Genomic DNA, 27,065 nt, shown 5'->3' with positions numbered 1-27,065 from the left:
ATTTCATAATAAATCTTTGATCTGTTCCTTAAATTCATGCTGTAAGTTTAATTGATTTAAGCCCATGTCTTATTTAACTGCAGAAAAGGTTAATTTCAACATTTGCTTGAAGTATTATTTGATTTATTAGACTTGTATTTAATAACACATTGACATGACAGAAACAAGGAACTTTCACAACTTTTTATAATTACTTTTACAGTTTATTTTACAAAAGTTAGTTTTTTCTTTGCTATAAAATGGAAGAGTTACATTCATCTTTCCATAGCAAAGGCAACTTATTACACCATGTAAATTAATTGATTTTTATGATCCATTCTGTGTTTCTGCTCTGCTGTCCTTTTCCTGTGAACACACACTCTGCTGTGGTTCCTCCTCTGAGCTCCTCTTGATAGTCAGCTCTCTCTCTGTTCCCTCGATACAAGGAACTTTGGCCGCCTGGATGTGGAGCTTTCCATCAGGAGAAAGGTGGCAGCTGACGTCTTCATGGTTCACCCCTTCAGGCAGATCAAACTCCTGTCTGAACTCCTGCAGGCTGTAGGAGTAGGAGCCTTTCCCGTCCTCTTGTTTCTTCTTCGTCTTCCCGCTGACTCTCAGCTTCCTGCCCACCTGCCGGACTGACAGATCTTCTGGAGAAAAGCCCTGAGTGTCCAGGGTTAGGCCAAAGTGCTCTCCTTCTTTGTCCAGCTGGTAGGAGACTGGCTGCAGAGCCACGCTGCTCCTGAAAGGCTCTGTGTCCTCCAGGATCTGGCGTTGAAGTTTGTCCATCAGCTGCAGACTGCTGCGCAGCTCCTGTAGGTCTCTCTGCATGACATGCTGCTGGTAGAACAGAGGTCTGACCTCTGGCCACAGACTGCGAACAGGCCAGGAGAAGTCCATGAATGGACTGAGGGCAGACGGGAATCCATGAGAGCACAGCATCTTTCTTCTGTTTAGTCTTGAGTCTTCTTGTTGTTCAGGCGTCTCTTCACTCCTGTGTTTCTTGTGCAGCTTTCTGTCAGTCAGTGGGGCTGTCCCAGCTTTATATTCTAGAGGAGGCACTCCAGAGGCTTCAGGAAGTTTCTGGTAATTACCACACATTTCCACTGGGTGGAGCTGTTTCACAGATTTTATCAGGTCACTTTTTTCTCAACCTCCACTCCAAACAGTATAAATGTATTATTATTGGTGGCCCTTCTCTGTTTTGAGAGGCTATCAATATATTTTGTACGTTACATTTCTGACACGAGATGCACATGAACTATTACGTAAATATCATCCAGATTATAAATAAATTAATTAGACCACAATTTTATCTTTTTTAACAAATAAGTCACAAAATAATGACAATCAAATTAAGTCTCACATATAAAACATTGCATAATAAGAGGTATTTTTTTTTACCACTGTTTATTTACATATTTAAATTATCACACAATGTTTTGTTGTGGAGAAAAAAGAAGCACTGCATGTTGGAATCATCTTTACAACTTACAATCCAAAAGTTTTAAATTGTAAAAATGATATTAAACTTTATTTGTAGAATTGTGGTTAAAACAAAACAATTATTGTGGACAGTTTAATCTTTCTCTTTGCATGTTTTCGTTTCATGTAGAAAATGATGATCACAACTCTGACACACAAAGACAAAAAAATGGATTTCACATGATAATCAGATGTTTATTCGCATCGACAGAGTTTATTTAAGCATCATTAATTAATCATGCTGCTGAAAACGGAAATAACAATGACTTGACAAAATCTGTGAAACAGCTCCACCCAGTGGAAATGTGTGGTAATTACCAGAAACTTCCTGAAGCCTCTGGAGCGCCTCCTCTAGAATATAAAGCTGGGACAGCCCCACTGACTGACAGAAAGCTGCACAAGAAACACAGGAGTGAAGAGACGCCTGAACAACAAGAAGACTCAAGACTAAACAGAAGAAAGATGCTGTGCTCTCATGGATTCCCGTCTGCCCTCAGTCCATTCATGGACTTCTCCTGGCCTGTTCGCAGTCTGTGGCCAGAGGTCAGACCTCTGTTCTACCAGCAGCATGTCATGCAGAGAGACCTACAGGAGCTGCGCAGCAGTCTGCAGCTGATGGACAAACTTCAACGTCAGATCCTGGAGGACACAGAGCCTTTCAGGAGCAGCGTGGCTCTGCAGCCAGTCTCCTACCAGCTGGACAAAGAGGGAGAGCACTTTGGCCTAACCCTGGACACTCAGGGCTTTTCTCCAGAAGATCTGTCAGTCCGGCAGGTGGGCAGGAAGCTGAGAGTCAGCGGGAAGACGGAGAAGAAACAAGAGGACGGGAAAGGCTTCTACTCCTACAGCCTGCAGGAGTTCAGACAGGAGTTTGATCTGCCTGAAGGGGTGAACCATGAAGACGTCAGCTGCCACCTTTCTCCTGATGGAAAGCTCCACATCCAGGCGGCCAAAGTTCCTTGTATCGAGGGAACAGAGAGAGAGCTGACTATCAAGAGGAGCTCAGAGGAGGAACCACAGCAGAGTGTGTGTTCACAGGAAAAGGACAGCAGAGCAGAAACACAGAATGGATCATAAACAAACCTGAAAATATGAACTCACATACATGTTGACATGCCAATAACAAGTTTTCTTGTTTTTCAATGTTGACTTTCTACTTTTTGCATTGAAGAAAATACTTTGTCAAAATTAGGATTAATACCATTTATGGTGGAATTTTTGTCATTTTTTTAGTTTTTAGCTTTGTATTGTAAAAAATTGAAAGTTTAAAATGATAATTTAACAGAAGACATATGAGGAATATATAAAACTAAAGTAATCCATAAATAAAACTGTTTAATATGATTTATGAAATCTTCTAAAAAATAAAGTGTTTACAGTGTTAAAATCCACTTTGTTCATGTAAATCATATGTTCTTTATTTAAGGATCACCATTATACATTAAGCACTGCTGTAACAGTTTATACTGCAGGCTGTTTCATAAACTCATGATATTTTTTTTGTTTTTGTAACATAGACATATAAAGAGATAATGTTCAATCATATTTTAGTATAAACACATCTTAACATAATAGCTTAAAGTGAAATTATTGAATTATTCATGGTATGAGGGCTGCACAGTGGCGCAGTTGGTAGAGCTGTTGCCTTGCAGCAACAAGGTTCTGGGTTCAATTCCTGGCCCTGGACTTTCTGCATGGAGTTTACTTGTTCTCCCTGTGCATGTGTGGGTTTTCTCTGGGTACTCTGGCTTCCTCCCACAGTCCAAAAACATGACTGTTAGGTTAAGTGGTCTGTCTAAATTCTCCCTAGGTGTGAATGTGTGTGTGCATGGTTGTGTGTCTCTGTGTTGCCCTGTGTCAGATTGGTGATCTGTCCAGGGTGTACCCTGCCTCTCACCTGGCACGTTAGCTGGAGATAGGCACCAGCACCTCTCCTGACCCCACTAAGGGATAAGGGTGTAAAGAAGATGGATGGATGGACTCATGGTATGAATTTTTTGTTTGTATCTAATGGATGTTTTTGTCATCTCTACATTTGCACCCAGTTTCATTACAATTTCAGACCAGCTTTGTTTCCACTATAAAATGAGTTAGTTGTGGTGGTTAGAGCATCTGATCAGGATGACCTGTTGGTACCGCCAAGGTTTTCCAGGCACAGTCCACTTGGAAGAAACCTCAGACAAGACCCTCAACTTCCTTGAGGGACTACTACCCTGGGGAGACCTCAGAATGGACTCAAACTTTGCAAAGCAACATACCATGGGCAGATGGATGGATGTATTGGACATTCTTACTCATGACTCCATGTGAATTTTCACATTTTGTTATTTTTTCAACACATATTTGTCACAGATTTGGTCTGTTTTTATTTGTTTTTACTTTTATTTCAGATGCGTAGGATTTTAATTTCATGTTTAAGTGAATTTCACAATTGGTTGGACTTAAACAGTCTTCATTTATAAGCTGGATATCTTATTTTTATTTTAACACAAGTGAGATTTTTGTAGTAAAAAAAAGAAAGAAAAGCACATGTCTTCATTGAAAGTTGATCATCATGTTGCTTGACTTTTCAAATTTTCAGGTTTAAATAAATTGTTCCCTTGTGTTTATATTTACCTCTACTGCAAAATAAAAACATTTTCAAAATGTTATGTTTCAAAATGTACATAAATTAGTATTTCATAATGGAAGATGGTGGGACAAAAGTAAATAACCATGACTTATTTCTTAAAACAAAGTTTAAACTTTATTTAAAAAAGGTTTTTTCCCCAAACAATTAAAAGTACAAAATCAGCACTTAAAAACAAACAACTAAAACGTAATTATATTTCTTTCTCTGCTCTGCTGTCCTTTTCCTGTGAACACACACTCTGCTGTGGTTCCTCCTCTGAGCTCCTCTTGATAGTCAGCTCTCTCTCTGTTCCCTCGATACAAGGAACTTTGGCCGCCTGAATGTGGAGCTTTCCATCAGGAGAAAGGTGGCAGCTGACGTCTTCATGGTTCACCCCTTCAGGCAGATCAAACTCCTGTCTGAACTCCTGCAGGCTGTAGGAGTAGGAGCCTTTCCCGTCCTCTTGTTTCTTCTCCGTCGTCCTGCTGACTCTCAGCTTCCTGCCCACCTGCCGGACTGACAGATCTTCTGGAGAAAAGCCCTGAGTGTCCAGGGTTAGGCCAAAGTGCTCTCCCTCTTTGTCCAGCTGGTAGGAGACTGGCTGCAGAGCCACGCTGCTCCTGAAAGGCTCTGTGTCCTCCAGGATCTGACGTTGAAGTTTGTCCATCAGCTGCAGACTGCTGCGCAGCTCCTGTAGGTCTCTCTGCATGACATGCTGCTGGTAGAACAGAGGTCTGACCTCTGGCCACAGACTGCGAACAGGCCAGGAGAAGTCCATGAATGGACTGAGGGCAGACGGGAATCCATGAGAGCACAGCATCTTTCTTCTGTTTAGTCTTGAGTCTTCTTGTTGTTCAGGCGTCTCTTCACTCCTGTGTTTCTTGTGCAGCTTTCTGTCAGTCAGTGGGGCTGTCCCAGCTTTATATTCTAGAGGAGGCACTCCAGAGGCTTCAGGAAGTTTCTGGTAATTACTACAGAACTCCACTGGGTGGAGCTGTTTGACTGGGAGGATGATATCGCTCTTCCAGACCTAAACGTCTTTATGTGACTATTGATATCAACAGATGCGCAGTAAAATTTTAAATAGTCTTTATTCATAATTTACTCTTGCCAGATTTGCAATTGGTTAGTTTAGTTTTTTTTTATCAAATACATAATTTTTGGGCTACTATAGAAGGTCTAATATTTTACCTTTTGCTTTATTTAATAATTTTTTTCTAAAAGCATGACGTCACCTGTAGTTAAATTAACTATGAACTGATAACATCTGAATAAATTGTGTATCAAATTCAAAAGAAGTCTTACTTTTGATGAAAATTGATGGAATAATCAATGAGACACAATTTGCACACATTGGAGTGATTCCTAAACGCCAGTTCTTTCATTTATTTCATCAATGAAATCAGTTCCCCGTGACTAAGTTCAGCCAATGAGCTGATCGCACCTGCAGCCACTCACAGCTTTTTAGGAGCAATTAGGAGCTTCCATTCACTGACTGCTGGGGCAGACAGGAGCCGGGATCCACGGTTGCCTGCTGCAGGAGGCATCTACACGCGTTTAAACGGGACTCGGGTTTAGTCGAACACTGTAATGCAGCTGAAACATAACAACCCGATGGAGAAACGCACGGACCTGCCCTCGCTGTTCTGCATGATCGGGCGCCACGGACCCGCCGTGGCCGTGGCTGTGATTGCCGTGGTATCGGTAGTGGCAGGGTTCATTATCTACCGGACCGTGAAGGGGAAGCGGAGGAAGGCCGAGGCTGGAGCCGGAGACGTGAGCGGCGGCAGCAGCAGCAGCCAGGGTGCGCCTAGAGACGCGGTGCAGCCGGAGAAGGAGTCGAGTCCGGAGCATGAGGCAAGCAGCCGTGTGGAGTCAACAGGTACAGTCACTGGTGGAGAGGAGGAAAACAAAAAACTGTTGCCTTTTAAAGGTAACAAAAAATATAAGTTTTTGTTTAAATGTCTTTTGAACTACATGGGTCATTTGTACCCTACAACTCTATCCCGCTTGTCTCTGAGCATGATGGAAGTGGTGAGAGGTTTCCTAATTTCCTCGTAGTATTAACTAATTTTAACTGATTGATAATCCGGGGCAAACGATTTATTTTTTTCCCCTGTAGTCCAGTTGGCACGGACACAACTTGGGCTTCTCCTTTGATCTCCTTAAACCTGAAGTTATTCACTTCCTCTATGAAGATGTGCATTTCAAATGCTTAAGGAAAACGATATAGATTACAACTTTTCAAAGTAAACGGTTGTAGATGTAATGACTTCTTTTTTAAAAGAAATTCATTTGACAAATACTGTAGTGCAATTAAGATTATGCCTCTGTCAAAGTTGCAACCATTGATGCAAAATTTATTAAACCATTCATCTAGAATGAATTTATTTTAGTTTCAGTTAAGTTTTTTCAAAGAACTTTTTGACTTTTGATAACAGCTCCTGTGACTTACTAGTAACTTTCATATTAACTTTTCAAGTAAATGTGGAATATTTTAGCTAATGTTTCTTGTTGCTCAGAAAATATTTAATGACCAAATCATGCAATTATGTGAAAACCCACCCCAGGACAAATGCCATCCAGAGCCTTCACTTGGCAAACAATTGAAGCAAACCGTGGCTCACTTTTTGATTTAAATCCATTTATTTTGTGGTCTGGAATACAAAGGCAAACATTAAGTTTTAAAAAGACAAAATGCAGATTATCTTTTTTCAAAGCTGGGCAAATAACATTTTATAAACAGACTGGGTCAAACATTTTGTCAAAAGGACCCAATATGATTAAAAAATATCCTAACATGGGAGTTTATTTCTTTAATGTAGACCTAACTGGTCATTCCTGAAAAGAACCTGAAGTCACAATTTGCTTCCAAAAAAAAGTTTGTCCTCACCTTTGATGCCTTTCCATCATAATTGTGCAGATATTTGCTAAAGATGTTAAAAGTTGGGCAATGGCAATATTTTATAAACTTGCAGTTTTAATCAAATTGAATACTGATTTTATAAATGCATGGAAAATAAATGATGTAATTGACTCTTGTTTAAAGTAGCAAATAACTTTTGTTGGCTATTTGCTCTTAAATTATTTGCATCATAATTAGGAGTCGGTGATATTTTAAACTTAATGCTCAACTTTATTCTTCTAGAAACTTTGACATCATCACAAATCTGAAACTGGCCAACTTTTGATGTAGATTGAGTTGAATACATGGGTTAAGTTAAAGTTCAGTCACCACATCTGAAGTTGTAGTCTCAAGATTGCAACCTAAACATCTGTTGAAGTTAAAATGGCTTTCATTTTTGTTTTCTAGATGTGTGTAAGGAGGTTTCAAATGCGGGGGATGGAGCTGTAATTCGAAGTCGCCGTAAACTGAAGAATCGCCGTGCCACTGCTAAGGAAAGTCCTCGGTCTTCTAGTCCGCTTAAAGAAGTAAAACCAGAGAAACTCCAGAATGCCTTGAAGGTGGAGGACACTTCCGGTGTTACTCAAACAGCTGTGGAGGAGACCATGAAGAGCCTGCAAGATGGCACTTGTGAAGTTGGGAATTTGAATGTGGAAGATGAAGGCTACAAACATAATCTTGTTGAAAGGCCAAATGATGCAGAGGGAAAACATAATGGGTCCTTGGAGCCTGTAGTGGTTTCTGAGAATCTTGCAAATGAAGAAAAGGTGAGTACCAAATTTAGACAATTGTCATGATCTGATGTTGGTGGGAGACCAATTGCACTGTGGTATACTTGGCCTGTAACTAATTGGGTGTAAATTTTTTGCTGTTTAGGTACAAAGATCACAGAAAGAGGAGGTAACTGTGGAAGATGTGTCAACTGAAATTCCCTGTAAGGATGAAGAAAATCTGTGTGCTTTGAACAGTCCAATCTGCCTTGAAGAAAATGCTTCAGTGAGTTCAAATGGAAACTATAAACTAAATCAGGCCACCTCAGATTCAATCAAGCCTGAGGGTTACTTTGAAGAGCCTGCCGTACACATGGATGAGTCCATCTCTACCAAAAATGAAGATGAGATTTCAGTACTTGGCATCGCTGGCTTAAATAAACCACACCCTGCCAGTGAAGACTCTCAAAATGTGGCACTGCAGAAGCACATCAGTAACCAACATATGACTAGTCCAGCCATTGACTGTGCAACTTCTAAACAGAGTCCAAATAGTGATGCAACTGAAAACAATCTTGTAGAGTTGTCAGCTAACTGTGCTGTTCTACTGTCTAGCAAAGAACTGAAACTTGAACAAGATTCTTCTACCTGCAGTAAGAATGCTGAGGATGTTAAGATGGCTTCATTTAGTGAATCACAGGAAACTGCTGTCGTGTTAAGTCATGTCCCATCATGTTTGTCAGTTGAGCCAGAAACTATTAATCATGAATATCAAGCCCTGCCACTAATTGGTCTACTGCCAGAAGACAAAATTAAAGATGACGTTACTTCTGAATTGGCTAAAGCAACAATTGATGCCCTCTGTGGTCTTGCATGTCCTCAAGGTGAAGTTGATGAAACTACAAATGGCATCCTGTTTTCTAAAGAAAATGTGGAAATTCTGTCTTCACCTGATGCAGCTGTTGGTGATGTCGGTTCTGCTGCATCTTTGTCGTCTCGTCCAGATGACAATGTCTTGTCGTCTTTCCAAGACCAAGAAGGTGAACAAATGCAAAATGCAGATCTTGAGGTCCCTAGTGATCCTGCCCCTGTCATGGCTGAGACTGTGGAACCTCAGCCTGAGGAAGTCAAACCGATTTATGAAAATCCATGGAAATTATCTTGGTATGATTTTGGAGTAGAGAGCGGGATTTCGAGCATGGCCGTCAGCCCTGATTTGCCTGATGTTGAGAGTCCCTTAATCTCTGAAGTCTTGTTGCCAGTGACTGTTCCTCTACCATCTGAGGGCCAGGCTGAACTTCAAACTACAATGGCCGAGTCATGTGCTGTCATCAAAGAACCAACAGATGCAATACCTGAATCTTCAAATGATTCACAACCCCACATCAAGAACACCGATGAAGCCAATGATGACTCTTGTACAGTCAGTGAGACATGCTGCGAGATTGAAAGTTTCAACACAACAGTTGGGAAACTTGCAAAAGATGCAACCACTGATTTCTGCTTGAATGTAGACCTGGGAAATATGGGCACAAAGATGGTCATTGAAGGTAAGCGTGAGGTAGAAGGCAAGGAAGAGGACAAAACCACAGAAATTAATATCATGGAGGCAACTATGGACAACAATGAGTGGATCACAGATGGTACTGATCAAGTCCTTCCTTGGATGAAACCTCCCAGTTCACAAATCAATCCAGTGTCTATAGAAAATGTTCAAGTTTCCTCTTCTGTAGATGTCACACATGCAGATGTTCCACCTGTCAATGAGTGTGAAGAAGACAACACGGTTCCCCTTTCTGACGAAGCCACAGAACCTGGCAAGAGGGTGCTGGCAGTTCAGCCTATGCCCCAAAATGTCAGCGTGACCTTCCAGATCCACTATCTCACGCACTCTCCATACCAGAAAGTGGCTATCGCAGGAAACCATTTTGAGTTGGGGAACTGGAAGGATTTTGTTCCCCTAGAAAAGGTGAAAGATGGGTTTTGGGCCACTGTGGTCAGCCTGCCTGCAGAGAGTCATGTGGAGTGGAAGTTTGTAATAGTGGAGAGGGGAGAAGTGTGCCGCTGGGAGGAGTGTGGCAATCGCTTATTGGATACAGGCAACAGAGAGACTCTGCTTGTGCACAAATGTTGGGGTTTCTTGTAAGAGGTGTTAAGGCAAAAACTAAAGACACAAACACTGAGGCTAGAAGGATCGATGAGCTTATGGACTGGACCAGGTAAATGATTCATTTACTCATTGATTTTTAAATTCGACCAAGCATTGGTTTTTGAGTAACATTTCCTGAAAACTGGGCCAGATCTGGTTGAAAGAATTCTCTGGCTTGCTTGTAAATGTCATTTCAAAAGTTAAGTTGGTGTATTAGGGCTCAATCAATTACACTCACAATAGTTTTTAAAACTTTCAACATTTGAGTTGTCTTAGACTACACTTGTTCTACCATAGGGATGATTTTATAGATGTATGATCAAATTCCCATAATGTTCACTTTATATACACTTTCTCTTGAGTTGTATCTTTATAATGGTACATTCGAGGTTTTTCTATTGTACATTTCAACCAGACTTGGCCCATCAGTATTAAAAGGAATATCCCTACATGCCGTACTGATGGGATGTCTTAGAATTTTGTACATTGAGAATGGTGGGTTCTGTTTGAACTGGTAACATGTACTACAAAGTCCCTGCTGTGGCAATATCTATAATTATGCAAACGGTTCTTTTTAAAATGTGTCTTGCAACTGTTTAGCTTCAGACTGTGTTCTACATGCTGCTTCACTTACTGTGAGAAATGCACATAGTTCACTTTTATTACAGCAATAATCAAAGCAATAATTGTTCTATATGCTGTGACAGGTGTTAAATCAGGTACAATGTGTTTACCACTGAACTGTGGAGGTGCAACTACTGCTTTTATTTAATGGGGTTTTGTGCATGCACATACATCCCCCTATTCTGTAGGTGCACCTTTTAAGTCATTTGTCATTACAACTTTATTGAATTGCTGTTAACATTTGTCCTTGTCTTGGAATATGTTGAATGTAATTAAACTTAAATAAACTAATCTTTTCAAATCTGCATGTTGTCACTGAAACATGACTGGGAGGGTGTAATTTTATGTGACTCACCAAATAAACTCTGGTTTTAACCTTTACACTGCTTGATGGGTGGGATATGTGATCCCTAGTGCAAACCTATTAAAGTGCTAACGTGAGCTGATGCATCTGAAGATCAGGAAATGATTAACGAATGTCGAAATGGACTAAAACGACCCCAAGCATTGTGAGCGGACTCGCTAAGAAAACCTCAGCCAATGTTCAAACAAAGGGACATGGTTCTGTCCTTGTTTTGAGTCCAGCTGGCTTGAAAAAGGCTCACAAAGGGAAGAGACCATAATTGGCAAATATTTTCATGTCCTGCTCAAATCTTCTGCCTGCCAAAGGTAACAATCAGGGAGGGGGAAAGTGCTTTTTCTCATTCACCATCGCTAACTGGGTTTCCTGGAGTATTCATGTAGTTTGTTTTAGAGCTGGGTGCATGATAGAATTCCCTGTTTAAAGGGTACAAAACTGAATTTTAAATGACCCAAAACTGAAAAGTTTCTATTTATAGTTTTCTGGCAGACTAATTGGGAAATCATGCACAATAATTCCAAACAAAAGCCTTTCAAAATGTTTCAAAGCTACACTGTTCAATGAGGGGGGTGGGAGGAAAAACACTCCTGTTATAAAGGGACTGCAATTTGTGTGGTGTCAACATGTGTTCAGTCTGTGAAATGTGATATTTTTAGTGGTATCGCATGTGGAAGTCTCCTAGGTCCAAAGGGAGCTCCCCCTCCAAGCGCCAAGTGGAAAACGGATCAATATTGTGTACCTCTCAGCCAAACGAGGCCTCAGAATCTTTTGACCTCATTTCAAATGAGGACATGGCCTGGCTGGAAGCCACCCGATTCTTCTGGTCATTTGGGTTTCATGCTTCAATCATGCTTTATTTATCTAGACTCCTTTGAGAGGCATTCACTTTCAAGTGCGTCAGTAGAAATGACAAAAGGTAGCTAATGTAAATTAAAAACTGATAAAGGGGATAGCTCTGTGCAAAACAAAACAAAAATCCAAATTTAACACGAGGATTTGAAATCACACACACAAACTTGCATGCTCATTGGAAGAAAAGACAGAAGGGACATTTGCAGCACAGAAACAGGCAGATGTATCAAAACATTTTATAGAAGTGATAAAACCAGTTGAAAATGTAGGCTTAAAAGATTAGCTTTGAAGTTTTGTTTTTTTTAAGTCCTGACTAATAAAAAAGTACAAATGAATGAAATGCCACAAGTGACAAGATCTCAATGCAAGTTAAAAGACAAAAAAAAACTCTTCTACATGAATGCTGATTCTGTATGTGGATCAATCCCCCCACTCACCCCAGGCTGGTGCTAATGTGGCAGGTGGTTGGGTTGTCTTTCCACAGCTAACGGTAAATTGTACAAGGATTACAGCTGACATTTGCATTCACTTTCTCTCAGCTATATTTATACATCTGTCATACAGACCTCTTAGGCCCTTGTCAATGCACTGGTTAATCTCAGAGCAGTTAATAAAGGAGTCTTCCCATCTCTCCCCTTTTCCCCCTTCTTTACATTCAGATTTAGATTCATAAGAGGGAACAAAGCCTTCAGATCAACACCCTAAAATGATTTTTCAGCTGTTGTGCGTCCCTGTCATCGGTATCCATGTGCCGTGGAGCATAAATAGTGCATCACATGCAAATGGAGCTATTTGAGACTATGGTTTACAATTATTGTGTAAGTGAATCCTCCAAATGGCATCTAATAAAATGTGAATGCCTGTGGATGAGAAAAAAACAGAACTGATTCAGTTAGCTTTGATCAAATCGAATGTAAATTCAGCAATACTGCTTTCTGAAATTTTTTTTAGAAAACTGGAATATTTTACCAATGCTTTCAGTAAGATGAGAAACTGTTTTCTCAAATTTTATCCAAAATTGTATCAATGTTGACCTGATGCACAATTTGCCTAAGCTCTCTATGTTGGTATTTAGTATTCACCTTTGTCTTCCCTTAACCGATCCAGTTATTTACTAACAGGAATCTGCCTTAAATTATTTGTTTCACAGTCCATGACTAAACTCAACTCCCAAACTAGTTATTGGTGTACTTACTACGTTTGATTTTTATGTCAGCTCCATCGATTTTAAGGTGCATGGCTTGAAAACCTGCATTACTGGCCATCCACATATCCTTGATCAAACAAATCTGAGTTTTCCAAACCGTCGTAAAGTTTTTTCCACCTTTACAATGACAGTCATTGTAACAGAGAGACCATACTGGTTGGTTCAAGTTGATGTGTGTCAGTGACACGACCTGCACTGTGCAAAATTTGCCAAAACCCAAAGCGCATGCATAAACATCAGAACATTTTTTCCCATGTTTTGTCCACAGATGACTGATACACCCTCTCTCCATTGTCTGATAAAGGCCACTGGAAATGTAGCATGAATGCAGGTTAACTCAACAAAATATAACATTTTATTATGAGAATGATCAGTTCTCATCTTTCCAGTGGTCTGCTTTTACTACAGAAAAACAATAAATGAGAAGAAAAAAAAAACATTTGGCATAAACTTTGAATATGAATTGCCCCTCTATGTTTTCAGAGTCTAATATTGTTCCCTCAGAGCAGCTCCCTCTTCTAGTGAGGCTATAATGTATCAGTCCAGCTTGGACTGCTATGTGTGAAATTCTCTTTCTCTTATATATAAGACCACTGGATCTTCTTACGCTCAGTAAAAACCAGGCTGCTGCTTTTCTCTTGATCTTTGACCTAGACAGATTGTGTAATACTATCAGAGAGACTCCCTGTATCTGTGAGTGCTCATGTTCATTTGGACTTTACTTTGTCATTGCAATATCTTGCCTTTGGTCCCCCCACCCCCCCAAAAAAACAAACAAACAAAAAAAAAAAAACCCTGCTGCTGTCTCTTTCAGTCCCCCTTTTTTTCTTATCCATCCTACTTTCTAAAGCTGCACGTTGGTGTTTTAAGACATGAATAATTTTCTTCCAGGTTACAAAAACATAGTAAAACCCATAAAATTATATTTTATTTGCTATTTTTACAATGCTTCCTTTGGAAAAATGAGGAAGATCGCTGTTGTAATTCATGTCATTGATAGGGAAGTGCTACACGTGGAGGCTATTAATACAACATGCCAGTTCTCATTCCTATTTCATTCTAGGGGATCACACAGTGACCTTCACTGGAGACAGTCAACCCTGCTGACAGTGCTACATGACCAGATGGGAAGGAGTAATGAGTGGGGCTTATGCTAAATGGAGGAAAAAAATGTTATATAAATTCATGAAAAACATTTAACATTTTTGTATTTAAGTCAATGTTTTTATTGCTAGATGACATATAAACCTTGACGCTGGTGTCTTTTGTCTGCCAACCGAGACCTCGCTGTGTTTCTTCATTATGCATGTCTGCACAGCGCCATAAAGTGTGATCTACACCATCTGCTCTGGCGAAGCTGCGAGCAAAATGAAAGCTCTTCTGGATGTGTGCCATAGCGGGACAGCTTCCACCAGTGAGGTCATCACTTACTGGCTTAGAGGACACTGCAGTTGTGGGCTGAATGGAGTTATGAGCGGCTCTGCAAATGCACAGTGCAGTAAGGATATGTGGGAGGAGATGGAGGGAACAGAGTGAGTGGGAGAGGAGAAAGAACAGGGAAGAGAGCTTGTAGCTGCATGCAGTATGCAAAAAAAAAAAAAAAAAAGCCTAGCGGAGCTATTGTGTATTGGTTTTCCAAACAATATCTTGTTCATAAATCTTTATGATAACCAAACAAAATTTCCGGTGCTTTCATCAGTCAGCCTACATCAATGGAAAAAAAACAAAACAAACAGAATCGATTTTGTGGAAGAAGAAAAAAAATGTTCATGAATAAGCTTCAGCTAAAACGTGTAGTAAATGTAATAATCTTTTATAATCCAATAGAAAATGAATCAGTAAAAGTGGCAATATATTGGTTTCTGTATGAAACAAAGATTTATGATGAAACAAGATTGAACATACACTAAACCAGAAGAATGACATGCAGTTTGTTGGAGGCATTATTTAACAGGATGAAAATTAAACTTTAGTTCATCTACATTTCCGATGTAATAGGCTTAAAATCGAGTTGGAAAGACAATACTGCCCCCTGTCTGTGGTTTAGAAACACAATCACTGTTCTACATGGTCACGTTACAACTTCTTTAACAGTATTAGATTAGAATAAACAAAAGAAAAATACAAAACATTAACACACAGTTGTGTCTCAAGTATTATTAGGAACAATATATGTTTTTTCTTACATGTCTGGTATGTTTTGAAAGAGTTTAATAGTGATGCACTCTGCAGGAAATGGAAGATAAACCAGTAAAAACAAACCATACTAGAACTAACACTTAAGGCGTTAGGTTTTCACGGTGATGCCATTCATTGCAAAAGAAACATTAAGCATAAACTGTTCCAACCAATGTACCCAGTATATCCAGTGTTTGTTACATAAATACTACTAGTATCAGTTTTCTGCAAGATGTTAGTCCCTACATGATTTTTCCTAATTCTGGGATCTCTGTGAGCCCTCTTGTTACTCTGGAATGGGACGGAAGAGCTGAGGCCGAGGCGTTTCTGTTTGGGCAGAAAAGGCAAGAAGACCTTTCAGGGGTCGCTTAAACAGGAACCTTTCTGAAGTGACCAAAGCACCGTAGCCTTGAGAATGGGAGAAGGCGTAGCCTGATCGCCGGGTGCTGACACGCCTCACTGGACGGCGAGGAGCAGGTGCTGGCGGCGCTTCCACTTGCGTCTTATATCTCACCTGTAGAAGAATTAAAAGCAATACGACTTTCTGTAAAAACACATCCTTTCTTAGGTTTGTTGTGGCTCATTAGGCTGTATTCATAACCACAGAATGCATAAACAATATTCGGTCTCGGGTGTTTTTCTCACCTTGTCATTGATAGTTGGACGAATCTGCATGAGGATGAAGCGCAGAGCCACCACAGGCAGCACGCAGAGAAGGGAAGTCAGGAATATGGTCAACCAGACATTTGGCTGACTTAAGGAATTCCTTACGGTTCCTAAAGTCAATGAAAGAAAAGCCAAGAAAAAAAAAATCCTTAAGCATTACAAACTTAGCAGGTGGAAAAAAGCAGTTCCAATCAACCGTGTCTCATTTAGGCAAGATCTCAACAATTTTGTTACTTTCTGACGTGCTCTTGTTAAGTTATCTCAAATAACTTAAGTACTGGAAGTATTGAACTTGAGAATAGATACGAATAGATCGAAAGGTCTGGTATAGGAAGTACCAGTATTTCAGTATCAATCCGCACATCACTAGTTGTGAAGGGGTAGAGTTGTTGAAGGTGCTGCAAAACTAAAGGTTAAGGCTCACAAATTCCAACCAAATGAATAATAATTTCGCCTACATAGTGGCTGAGTCACTGCTTTTAAATTTAGTGTCCATAAATCATAACTTTTGCATTACATTGTAATGACAACAAAAATAAGGGTGCAAAGAGTGATCAGACATTTAAAGTACAAGTAATATTCCATATTCCTGTTTTATACTTACTTGTAACTACATACATATTAAAACCAGTTCAGAATTTTTTATTTTATTTTGTTAGGATATCTTGTCTATTATGACACCTTTTTTTACACACTTGAATTCTCATGTTTGCTTATAGTAAACTTCAAAGATCTCTTTGTCATGTCTTGAAAATATTTGTTGCTGATGAGAAAGAACATCATGAAAGACAACATATACAAATTCTTGAGGTTACTTTCTCATATGCAAACAGATGTACCAGAAGCTATTGTTATATGTGATATTTGTGCTAAATGTACTCACCAATGAAGGGGAAGACGGAGGTGAAGATCAGAAACATGCCATTGCTGTACATGGTGAACGTGATAGCTAAGTAGGCAAACAAGCTACCCCACACAAAAAACTGGTTTACGGTTGTCCAGGCATAGGTGTCAATACATAGCTGAAATATTAAAGTTGGAGTTGTTCAATCTTTTTTTTTTTACATGCATAGAAAATTATACAAGCATTACATTTAAAGAGCCATTTAAAAAAATGCTAGTTCTCACTAAACAGTTGTTGCCAAAGGTTTTGATTTAAGGAGATCTTGCTCAGTACAAACATCATAGCACTACTTTCCATTGACCATAGGTTGCAAAGACATTACAGAAAATTCCTGATTTAAAGCACCCAACTGTTTCTGCACATTCCACGTTTTCAGGGAGTTGGTTCTTGAGACTGAAGACAACAGACAAGAAATGCTGCCTCCATTTGTGTAAAAGACCTTCGGCCACAGCTGTGTCTTTTCCGTAACACTCATCCTTCAACTCTCATCATCATTTAGAATGTCCCGAGACAAGAACTGTTTTTTCTCACCTGAATGCTCACCACGACAAGCAGACAGGTTTGCGCCAGCAAAGCAAATGACTGGTAGTCTGCAAGATCTCTGCCGTCATCTCTGACTGTGTCGTGAATTGCTCCCCAGGGGATAAAGAAGAGGACCAGGGAGCAGTAGCAGCTGTGCACCATGCAGTGAACGAATGCTTTTTTACTGAAGTACATGTTGAGCTGGCCAGGAGAGTAGAGCTGAGGATACTCAAAACTCCAGCGGTCATTTACGTCCTGCAGAAAAGAGAAAATAGGGTGTTAAACCTTGAATAAAATCATGGAATTTCTTATAGTTTTCAGGAAACTACTTATTTTCTATTTATTGTATACCTGGTCAAATAGGCCCAAACTGAGGATTGGGAGAGATGTGTAGACCAAGTTGTACAAAGTGATGAACCATTCATCATACACAGTCTAGCAAAGACATTTAAATCATTAGTAAACATTAGACTTGTAGATCTTATATGGAGTCCATTTTTTGTAGAAAGACAGAATATGAACCTTAAAGCTATGCCTCAACACGTTTCACTTACCTGGGCAGAGAATCCACAAAAGAAGGCATACCAGAAGTGTACAAATGTGAAGGTGAAGTTTTTGTAAAAGAAATATTGTAGGAACTTGCACATGCGAAGGTACGACCAGCGCCCGTGCACCAGCAGGAGGCGCTGAAGGTAACGGAACTGGGCAAAGGAGAAATCACTGGAGAGAACTGCCTGCATACCCTCTTGACCGCTAATTCCTACACCAATATGAGCAGCTGAAAGACAAAAGAACAAGATAAATTATAAGATTTGCCATAGCCTTTTGGCACAACTGAAAATACAAATTTTACCCTTGATCATGCTGACATCATTAGCTCCATCTCCAATAGCCAGAGTGATGGCCTGCTTGTATTTCTTGACCAGCTCAACAACCTGGGCTTTCTGCAGAGGAGTGACCCTGCAGCAAATCACGGTCTGACACATGCATGCTGTTCTCAGCAACTCTAACTCCAAGTCCTTCTCCAGTGCAAAGGCCTAAAGATGAAACAGGAAGAGGACATACAGTTATACAGACTTAATTTTAGGGAGGTAAAGAGATCTAAAAATATGGCCATAATGACGTGTCTAGGACAGTGCAGTCCAGTCACTATCATGATCTCTGGTGAACTAAGTCTAAGCTAGTTAATGTTCTACTAATATACACTCCACCGTCCAAGTCCCAAAGTAGCATTAAAGGATTAGATGAGTGCAGGCCCTTCGCCCTGACATCTGTGATCATGCAATCCTTTGAGCGACTGGTGTTGAACCCTCTGAAGAACGTTACAGGACCCCTGCTACATCACGGGCAAACAGGTCAGCGGTTTATGCACTCAATTTGAGATAACACGTTTTCTTTCACCAATTTAACCACCCAGGAATGTACACCAGGATCCTTTTTGTGTCAACTCAGCCTTCAACATCATCAAGAAGAAACTTACCTAGAATGGCTATCAAACATCAAACATAGTTTGACACACTACTATTGACTTGGATGGTTTTAAACACATTTTCGGAGATTTAAAGACAAATAAAACAAAACTGTATATCTACCAAGCTGTGTCCATTTATTATCAGAGCATAATCCCCTTCAACTTGTTCATCCTGCACCGTCTCTGTTTTCTGAAGCCAGAACAGGCCTGCACGAGCTTTAGTCACAGATGGCTCCTCTGCTGATTCGGGACACATTTTCCTTCTGGCATACCTGGAAAAAGTTGTCTTATTTTACAAACAATTACTCAACAAAAACAATTCTGTTGGAATTCAAGTTTGGGGGTATTTTGTGGTGTTTTTATCTTTAGAACAACAAGGTATAAAATTATGAAAATAACTTAATTTGCAGTGGTTCATTCAAACAATTTTTAGGAATACAGGCTTAGTGGGGCTGAGACAACAACATTTTTTAAATGTTACACACACTTCATTGCGATAGTAAGTTAAGGATTGACTTACTGGAGCTCCTGTTTGACCCCGTCAGGTGTATTGGCAGCCACAATAAAAACCTCCTTCATCTCCTCCCTTAGCATGTTGCAAGAGTAACCAATGTTTTCTGCTGTCTCTGTTTAAAGAATGACAATGAAAGTAATTGTGGTATGAGTAATTCCCCAGCTTTGGAAACTGTATAGGTGTTGAACATTTGTTCCGTTGTAGTTTATGACATATACCAGCAAAGTTTTACCAATCCTTAAATACTTGATGTAATTAGTTATATGTATTAGGGCTGAAACGATTCCTCGTTTTGAGTACCTCGATTATTAAAATATCTCCAGGAAATTTTATCTGCCTCGAAGCTTCGTTAAATTATGTTTTATTATTTAATGTTCCGACCGGGTTATTAATTGCGTTGCACAGCGCTCTCACTTCCGCCCGGGTTGTTGACGAAAGCTTAGTGCTAGCAGCATAACGTCCAATTTTCAAGTTCGACCTGGGAGGATTTTATTGTCGTTTTTCGGGGGAGCAATAAGCATCCTTAAAATGACGGGGACGATGCTTGGAGTACGGCAGCTTTTCTCCTCCCGGAGCTGCTGGTTCAGAGCGAACGGCGGGGACGAGCACGGCGGGATTATTTATACAGGTGAGCGGATACACTGAACACTGCGGGGTGCTGTGCTTTAGATGTAGCTTTACTGACTATCCCGAAAATATTTCAAATCATCCCGGTCGCAGCAAATGGTGGCGTAGCGCATCGTGACGGTACTTAGCTGGTAGATGTGTTTCTGTGTGCGACAAATGCAGCCAGGTGTCAAATCCCGTTGCTAACATGAACACAAAAGCTATAAATGGCTGAGAAAGGTGAGAATTCATATATTAAATTGACTGAAGATGAATTCATAAACCGAAATCTGGAGTATAGACATTTTTTTATAAGCCTATATTTGTGAGCCTGCCTCTTTATAATTAAATTGAATATAATTTCTGATTTTTGTATAACTTTTCTTCAGGTTAACTTATAAAGTGAGCTATTATTGTTACAAGTTAATTTTCTAAACTACATAAAGGTTGTTGTTAGGGATGCTCAATTGTGAAAAATTGGACTAATGTTGATATCCGATATCAACATTAATACTGCTGTTAGATTTACCAATGTTTTATTTAATCCTTTTTAAAAAAAATCAGATTAATTGTAAGAATAATCGATAGATTACTCGATTGCTAAAATATTCGTTTACAACAGCTCTAATATGTAGCAACTCATACCTTGTTTATCGCCAGTCAGCACCCAGATTTTGATGTCTGCTTTAGCCAGCTGCTCAATAGTCTGTGGTACACCGTCTTGCAACTTGTCTTCAACAGCTGTCGCTCCCAAAAGCTGGAAACCAAAGGTTAATAGGAAGTGAGATCGTGATGGAAATTGGGTTTAGCCTTTTATTACAACTATTTAAACTATACTCTGGAGATGAACTAACAATCATGTCTTTCTCAATCTCTTCATAAAGTTGATCGAGTCTCTCCTCTCGTCCTTCCAGGGCTGTGCTGGCCTCATGGTGGCGCTGTGTCCACTCCTCCATGTAGTTCTCCTTCAAGTGCTTGTAGGCCAGAACAAGAGTGCGTAGCCCATCTCCTGCATATTCCTAGATTGTTTATAGAATTCAGAGGACTTAAAAAGAAGCAAAACATATAAGAAGTTCAAATAAGAATCACAAAAAATGCATAGCTTACATTTAGGTGTCCTGTTGTAACTTTCATCAACCTTTTACAAGAGTGGTCTAATCTTTCATAGATGATGGTGTCAGCACCTTTGCAGTAGAGTGTCATCTTCCCATCAGGGCCGCGTACTAAGAAAAATAACAAAAAATACTTGACAAAAATATAACAAAATACTCTGATTCTGATTAGTTCCTGACTTTAAAATGCAGCTGTTGAACGCTACATAATACTATCTTACATAGAGGTGGTAAATGCAGGAAATATATTTTCTGTACATAAAAATTTGACAATTTTCTCTGACCTATTACTGACATCCTCTTCCGTACATTATTAAAGTCCAGAACAGCCAGAAGTTCGTATGTGACTTTCTCGCCCATTTCCATGATGGTGATCGTCTCGGGTGTGCGAGAGCGGAACACAAATCCAAAGTTCCTTGCTGCGGTGACCAGAGCGCCCTCATCAGGAGACTGCGCCTGGTAGTTTAGCTCACCTACCAGGTTGTTAAGGAGACAAGACCGGAAACTTTGTGAGGAGAGAGGCCAAAAAAAATTAATAAATAAATAAAAGTTGTATATTTTAAAATTATACTTGACTCCACTCATTCTGTAAAGATTATAATCATATTAAAGGCTTCTCTCACTAAATATCAATTTCATGGTGCACTGTCAGGTCATTTATTCTACCAGATAAGTTACTAAAAGATTTAAAGGATTTATGTCACAAAAATGTTTATATGTGTTTCTTCTCTTTAGACCCCTTTTTAAATGTCTTTAATATTGACCTCAAGGAATTTCTCCTTTTAAAAAATAGTGCTGTTTATAAAAACTGTGATAATCTGACCCTCTTTCTTTTCTTCAGGCATGACGGTGTGGCACAGAGCCAGCAGGCGGAAGAAGGCCTGAGCTTCAGGGTTTCCCTCTCTCACAGTCTCCACTAGATTATAATCATGGAAGTCAAACTTCGGATCTGCCAGCTTGTTCCAGGAGAAGTCCACTTTTTGTGTTTTCTACACACAAAAAAAAGGTATAATGAGGCAATATTGTTAGATCCTGTTAAATAAATTCATGAAGAAACACTGGAATGTGCCTACTTGCCTCTGTTATTTCAACTCTTTGTCCAGAAAAATCATACAGCTCCCCTAAATAAGAGAGACATACTGTATGTTAAAGAATCAGACATCCAGCCAACCCGAGTGTGACTTTGGTGTTTATTCAAACTGCCTACCATAGTTTTTTCCATTGATGGAGCACTTGTTGAATGTCATGATGTTCTGTGTCAGAGTGCCAGTCTTGTCACTGAAGATGTATTTAATCTGGCCTAACTCCTCGTTGAGTGTGGTGGTCCTGGCCTGAGCAGGAGTGTCGTTCTTGGGATAATACATCTTCCTGTCCCAGTTTATGAAGAAGCTGTTCCCAAGACGGATAACCTCCACACTGACATTCATGCACAACCAGATGTTAAAATCCCAGACGCAGAAATGGAAAAGTATAATAAGGACTAAATTCACTACGTGTTTCTGTTTGACTCTCTTTCTGTTTTAAAGTGTACCTGACATAGAGGGAAATGGGCACCACTGCGTTGAGGACAATGACATAGGACCAGAAGGAGAGGAAGGATGAGAGAGCAGCATTAACACCCGGTTCCCGTGGAAGGAACACAGTGAACACGGAGCCCTCCTTCACCTCCCAGACCGCATTGCCGATGGCCAGAATGAAGCACAAGGTAAACAGGAAACCAAAGATCTAGTGAAGTAGACACATTGCTAAACTTATTATTGTAAAAAAACAAAAAAAAAACATGCACAGCTCACATAGATGAAATAAAAAATACTTTCAACTTGACAATAACAAAATCAGAAGTATAATTGGACGTATTCTCATACTAACTTCATTTCAAAGTGTTGAGAAGTCATTACTATTTCAGACATACTCTGCTGATGTTAGCTGTTTTTTGGTAAATGCGTAGTGGCACAGAAATACAATAGCTTCAGTGTATTTGTGTGTGCAGACACTTACACACAACACAAGGATGTTCATCAGATGATCAATGCTGGTGCGCTTGAATTTTGTCTTTCCACTGTTTTGCATTAGCTTGGTGTCGGGACCTAAGAACATTCTCCGTTAGGATCAGACATGCACATGATTCTGCAGAGGACGTCCAATCCTTTTTTTGCTAGTAATTTTATGTTTTTGTTAAATATAGAATAAAATTACCTTTTTTTTTAATTTTTTATTTTTTGTGTTTTGGTTTTTATTACTGGTTTCTAATGAGAACACAACTGTCAAAAACATGCATTGATTGATCTGCTCAGCACTTGATGACGTTACTTGTTTCCATATTTCCAAAGTACACATTTAAAGTACAGTATACATTTAATTATTTAGTACTCAAACATAAATAATAATAACAAAACATGCCTTGAATTATTGCTACCTGAATTTTTACCTTAATTGGTTCCTCAAAAGCACATGAGCATTCCAGTATAGCATTAGTGCCCTCTGGTGGGCCCATGTAGACTTGACGAGTAAGAGAAGAGATTTGGTTTCTTTTCCCCACATTGGGATTGCCAAGATTCTTATCTTGAACAGCTAAGCTCAAACAAGTGTATCTCTCAGCGAAATGAGACACTACACAACAAGCCCTTTTTCACTTGAGGAATTTTGACTTTGCATAGTAGGACAAGCAGGTGTGTCAATGAGGGCTGCATTTCAGTAGATTTACCTCCAAAGATGACCAGACCGAAGCACCACTCTGTGTTTCTCAGAGTGCATCCTCTCAGCAGTATCTTATCATTGTCCAAGCCATAATTCTGTCCATTCACGGTCAAGGTTCCCTTGAATTTGTCTAAGCGATTGTTTGGAGGCTCACATCGCACTTCACCTGAAAACCATAGATCCCATCATTATGTTGTACACAACGGTTATCAATCAAAAAGGCCCATCATAAATACTCTCACAGGTATGCTAAGTGAGGTTTATGTTTTTTTTTTTGGTTTGTTTTTTTATAGCTGCTAAGCTAACATTTATATAATTAGCATTGCTCCAAATTCCAGGAAAACCCTAATAATTTGGTCTGCATCTTGAAGAAGAAAGTTCATTTCTCCTTTTATTGATCTTGCTTTATTCTCTTTAAAATGTAGGTCAGATTTATACATAGTACATCATTGTTGATTTTTTTTTTTTTGCCTTGATATTTGTTCTGAATCTTGAATTCATGATTACATGAGGTCATTTCTTACCTTTGAAGGCAGAAAGAGCTTCAATGGAGTCTCCCATCTCTCCTGTGAGAGTCAAGGCTTGTTTCACTTTCAGGTTTGTTTCACTGGGGATCACCGATATGGGATGTAAGAAGTTTGCAACTAAAGGGAAATCATATAATCTGTGAAAGGAAAGCAGCTTGCACCATACTCACCCATCTAACTCAGCCGTTTCCACATAGACTAGATTGAGAGGTTCACTGCTGGACAGCAACAGGAGGTCTGCCTGAAAGATAATAGTCTTTATGAATGCTTTTATTGAAACTTAATATAAAAGTTCAGTTGACATTAATAAAGTCAGTATTGTAGGGTGAGTGACATGGGTTAGCTTTTTCTAAAAATTAAAAATCTCTTTTCCAGGTTTGATTAAGCCAATACTTACTGTAACAAACTGATTGCTCTCAAGTTTAACTATGTCCCCAACCTGAACATTCATCCATTTTTCATTTTTCAGTCTGTAAAGAAAAAGCAAAACGAATTCAAAAAGGTACTGAACATGTCCCGTTTAATAAATACTTCCTCATAAACTGTAAATAATTAACACATCTGTAATCTAATGTTTGACTATTAAAATGACTCACACTCCATCGATGAGGACGTTCACCATGCGGTTGTTCACTTGCCGATCACTTTTGTGTCTGTTCTGTTCAGTTGGCAGAAAAAAAATAATAAAATATTTGCTCAGATGTTTGTTCTTTCATCTTTGAGCAGGTTAGGGTTAGAACGATCTTTTAAACTGGAATGCTTTTATCTTACTATGTCATCATTGGCATCTTTGACCGCTGTCATGGACAGCACCAAAATTAACGGCAGAGCTGTGGTGAACCAGGACAGAGAGGATATTTGTGGGATTAACTGTGAATACAGGAAACAAGGCAGAGTTAGTACTTTGCTCCATTTACAACAAATGTAAAACGCTAAGAGAAAATGTGAAATGTATTAACTTGAAATGAAAAAAAAAGTTTCACTCACAAAACGATCAATTTATGCTTATGTTAGAAAATGTTTCTTTGAAAATACAGAAACTAATTTGTATCAATAATCAGTGGCGTACTGACATTTAATGATAAAGTCTGATGTTGAAATGCAGAGATAGAGAAAGGGGAAAAAGGTACCTGGAGGATGAGGAGGAAGAGGAAGTAGGCATTAGCCAGCCTCCTGAACTGCTCAAACAAATTAAGAGGCAGAAAGGTGATTATGTTGTACTTGGAGGTCCGGATGGCATTGTTCTGAGAAAGAGGAAGTGACATAATCGTCAGTTAATCAGAAAATACCTACAGCGCACATCATAGTATATGAATACTTAGGACTTTTCAAAAGTATTTATGCCCTACTAACCTTTAACATTTTGCTACAACCATAAACCTTTTTGACATTTTATGCAGCAAACAGACACAAAACAGTGGATAATTGTGGACTGCAAGGAATATGTGGTTTTTACGTTTTGTGTGTGTGTGGGGGTTACTACTCATGTGCTTGAGTCTTTGCAAATAATATGTAGCTATGTCATATTGGGTAGAGAAAATCAGAAAAAAAAATGAATTAAATGTTAAAGGTGTAAATCCTTCCAGTAGTGGGGACTTACAGCGTAGTTATAAGACAAGTTGGAAGGTCTGTCATTGGCTCGAACATATCTCTCCTCCTCTGAGAAAAACATGAGCAACAGTGGGATTAAGGTGCTTAACAGCAGCAGCAGGAAGACAAATGCTAATTTTAATCTCAGCTGACAGAAATTTACTATATATATCAAAAGCCTTATTGCAATGATGAATACTTAATTGACATGTAATACAAAAGTAGACCTTACCTTGCTTTTTCTCTTTTACACACAAGCTGCCAAAATGTGACTGCACTGATCCCATCTTTAGCTCAGATTTCCATTATTTACCCCTAAAAAAAAGCACAAGTATTTACATCAATATAATTGCACAGGACACTGTGATCTGAGGCGTCTGCAGTTCTGGAAGTGACTGATTGCTCTACTTCTTCTTTAAGAACGATAGAAAAATTAACATTTGAATTCTTACCATGGAGGGTGGAGTAGCAATGCCCTAGATGTACCATACAACAGTTCAATTGAAAATAAAAACCTTTAACATTGTCTTCAGTTAAATAGAAAGAGCAATAACTATAACTTGGACATAACTTTCATCACTTTCTCTTGATCTTTCTACTTCTCAGAAAAATCAATGCTAACTCAAACCCAATCTCATGTTTTATACGTTATATGACTCAAACAATTCAGGATGACGACTTATCACAATATATGACATCAATGTTTTTCTAGAGTTATAAACTAATTAAATTCACTGTCTTACCTCGAGGAAAAAATGTGGATTTCCTTTCAGACCTGTGCACATGGGCACTGGGTCAAACAAAGATGAGGAAGTGTCTCAGGTCTCCACCCTCCCTTTGCTTGTGTCTGGCACCAAATTGGCTCAACACGGTAAAAGTCGTTTTATTGACCCTCTGGCAAAATCTAAGTTGGTGCGGTTAACTGCTGAGATGCTACAGAGGTCGATAGAAGCACCTTATGAGTTAGACGAGCAACGAACCAGAATCCTTCTGCCCCTAGCAGCTCAGGCCTAGAGCAAACAATGCAGCGATCTTTGGACCAGGATGGTGAGTCAGTGAAAAGGCGGTAACAGAAGGGAAAGAGTGAAGTGCTGTGGCCAATCAGAGCCAACACCTCGCTTGCAGTCAGGTGTGTTATTCACCCTTTGAACGACACGCATGCTGTAATGAACTACTTTTACAACAAACTTCAACGGTTTAAATACTTTTCTCTGAAAACAGTGTTAAACTAAATATATCTCAACACTTTCTAAAAAAACCCACATTATTAAGAAGTTATTTAGCAGTTAACAATGGTCCTTCGTTATCCCATTTAAAACTGTTCCCCAGAGCGTTGGACTAAGAAGTATTTTCCATGATAAGCTCAACAGGTGTGCACTTCCTCCAGGTGTTTGC

The 27,065-nt window shown here is 39.4% G+C and overlaps 5 protein-coding genes across 5 annotated transcripts; 2 read left to right on the top strand and 3 right to left on the bottom strand.

Moving 5' to 3' along the window:
• Positions 1–303: 303 nt before the first annotated feature.
• Positions 304–1,042, bottom strand: LOC148156019 (heat shock protein 30-like). Its single transcript, XM_088010678.1, has one exon. The coding sequence runs from the start codon at positions 919–921 to the stop codon at positions 307–309; it is 615 nt and encodes a 204-aa protein (XP_087866804.1). The 5' UTR covers positions 922–1,042; the 3' UTR covers positions 304–306.
• An 811-nt stretch (positions 1,043–1,853) lies between these two features.
• On the top strand, positions 1,854–2,855 carry LOC148156018 (heat shock protein 30-like). The gene has a single exon (XM_088010677.1). The coding sequence runs from the start codon at positions 1,927–1,929 to the stop codon at positions 2,539–2,541; it is 615 nt and encodes a 204-aa protein (XP_087866803.1). The 5' UTR covers positions 1,854–1,926; the 3' UTR covers positions 2,542–2,855.
• A 1,342-nt stretch (positions 2,856–4,197) lies between these two features.
• Positions 4,198–5,460, bottom strand: LOC106921621 (heat shock protein 30-like). Its single transcript, XM_088011044.1, has one exon. The coding sequence runs from the start codon at positions 4,893–4,895 to the stop codon at positions 4,287–4,289; it is 609 nt and encodes a 202-aa protein (XP_087867170.1). The 5' UTR covers positions 4,896–5,460; the 3' UTR covers positions 4,198–4,286.
• A 205-nt stretch (positions 5,461–5,665) lies between these two features.
• stbd1 (starch binding domain 1) lies at positions 5,666–10,768 on the top strand. Its single transcript, XM_014993405.2, has 3 exons — positions 5,666–5,957; positions 7,389–7,747; positions 7,857–10,768. The coding sequence occupies exons 1-3, from the start codon at positions 5,666–5,668 to the stop codon at positions 9,834–9,836; spliced, it is 2,631 nt and encodes an 876-aa protein (XP_014848891.2). The 3' UTR covers positions 9,837–10,768.
• A 3,317-nt stretch (positions 10,769–14,085) lies between these two features.
• Positions 14,086–25,752, bottom strand: LOC106921622 (phospholipid-transporting ATPase ID-like). The gene is made up of 26 exons (XM_014993412.2): positions 25,681–25,752; positions 25,211–25,324; positions 24,852–24,950; positions 24,677–24,738; positions 24,478–24,550; positions 24,251–24,321; positions 24,078–24,160; positions 23,561–23,719; positions 22,855–22,943; positions 22,388–22,581; positions 22,064–22,272; positions 21,934–21,977; positions 21,680–21,845; positions 21,141–21,329; positions 20,852–20,967; positions 20,599–20,763; positions 20,390–20,501; positions 19,145–19,250; positions 18,746–18,896; positions 18,007–18,190; positions 17,708–17,931; positions 17,505–17,588; positions 17,163–17,408; positions 16,611–16,749; positions 15,707–15,837; positions 14,086–15,575 (listed from the first exon to the last, which is right to left on the bottom strand). The coding sequence occupies exons 1-26, from the start codon at positions 25,750–25,752 to the stop codon at positions 15,348–15,350; spliced, it is 3,510 nt and encodes a 1,169-aa protein (XP_014848898.2). The 3' UTR covers positions 14,086–15,347.
• Positions 25,753–27,065: the final 1,313 nt, after the last annotated feature.

Source organism: Poecilia mexicana, unplaced genomic scaffold (genome assembly GCF_051168715.1).
Source record: "Poecilia mexicana isolate PSO_F unplaced genomic scaffold, ASM5116871v1 scaffold_12, whole genome shotgun sequence".
NCBI classification, from domain to species: Eukaryota; Metazoa; Chordata; class Actinopteri; order Cyprinodontiformes; family Poeciliidae; genus Poecilia; species Poecilia mexicana.
Note: the sequence above shows the minus strand (reverse complement) of the source record. Positions and strands in the feature narration are given on the sequence as shown.

Bases quoted from the DNA above. Each gene is read 5' to 3' on its own strand.
- LOC148156019 (XM_088010678.1), bottom strand. From the start codon at position 921: ATGCTGTGCTCTCATGGATTCCCGTCTGCCCTCAGTCCATTCATGGAC.
- LOC148156018 (XM_088010677.1), top strand. From the start codon at position 1,927: ATGCTGTGCTCTCATGGATTCCCGTCTGCCCTCAGTCCATTCATGGAC.
- LOC106921621 (XM_088011044.1), bottom strand. From the start codon at position 4,895: ATGCTGTGCTCTCATGGATTCCCGTCTGCCCTCAGTCCATTCATGGAC.
- stbd1 (XM_014993405.2), top strand. From the start codon at position 5,666: ATGCAGCTGAAACATAACAACCCGATGGAGAAACGCACGGACCTGCCC. The intron at 5,958-7,388 runs GTACAGTCACTG...TTTGTTTTCTAG, and splicing joins CAGCCGTGTGGAGTCAACAG to ATGTGTGTAAGGAGGTTTCA. The intron at 7,748-7,856 runs GTGAGTACCAAA...TTTGCTGTTTAG, and splicing joins ATCTTGCAAATGAAGAAAAG to GTACAAAGATCACAGAAAGA.
- LOC106921622 (XM_014993412.2), bottom strand. From the start codon at position 25,752: ATGTTTTTCTCAGAGGAGGAGAGATATGTTCGAGCCAATGACAGACCT. The intron at 20,968-21,140 runs GTCAGAGAAAAT...TATTTTTCTTAG, and splicing joins GAAGAGGATGTCAGTAATAG to TACGCGGCCCTGATGGGAAG. The intron at 15,838-16,610 runs GTGAGTACATTT...CATTGACTTTAG, and splicing joins CTCCGTCTTCCCCTTCATTG to GAACCGTAAGGAATTCCTTA.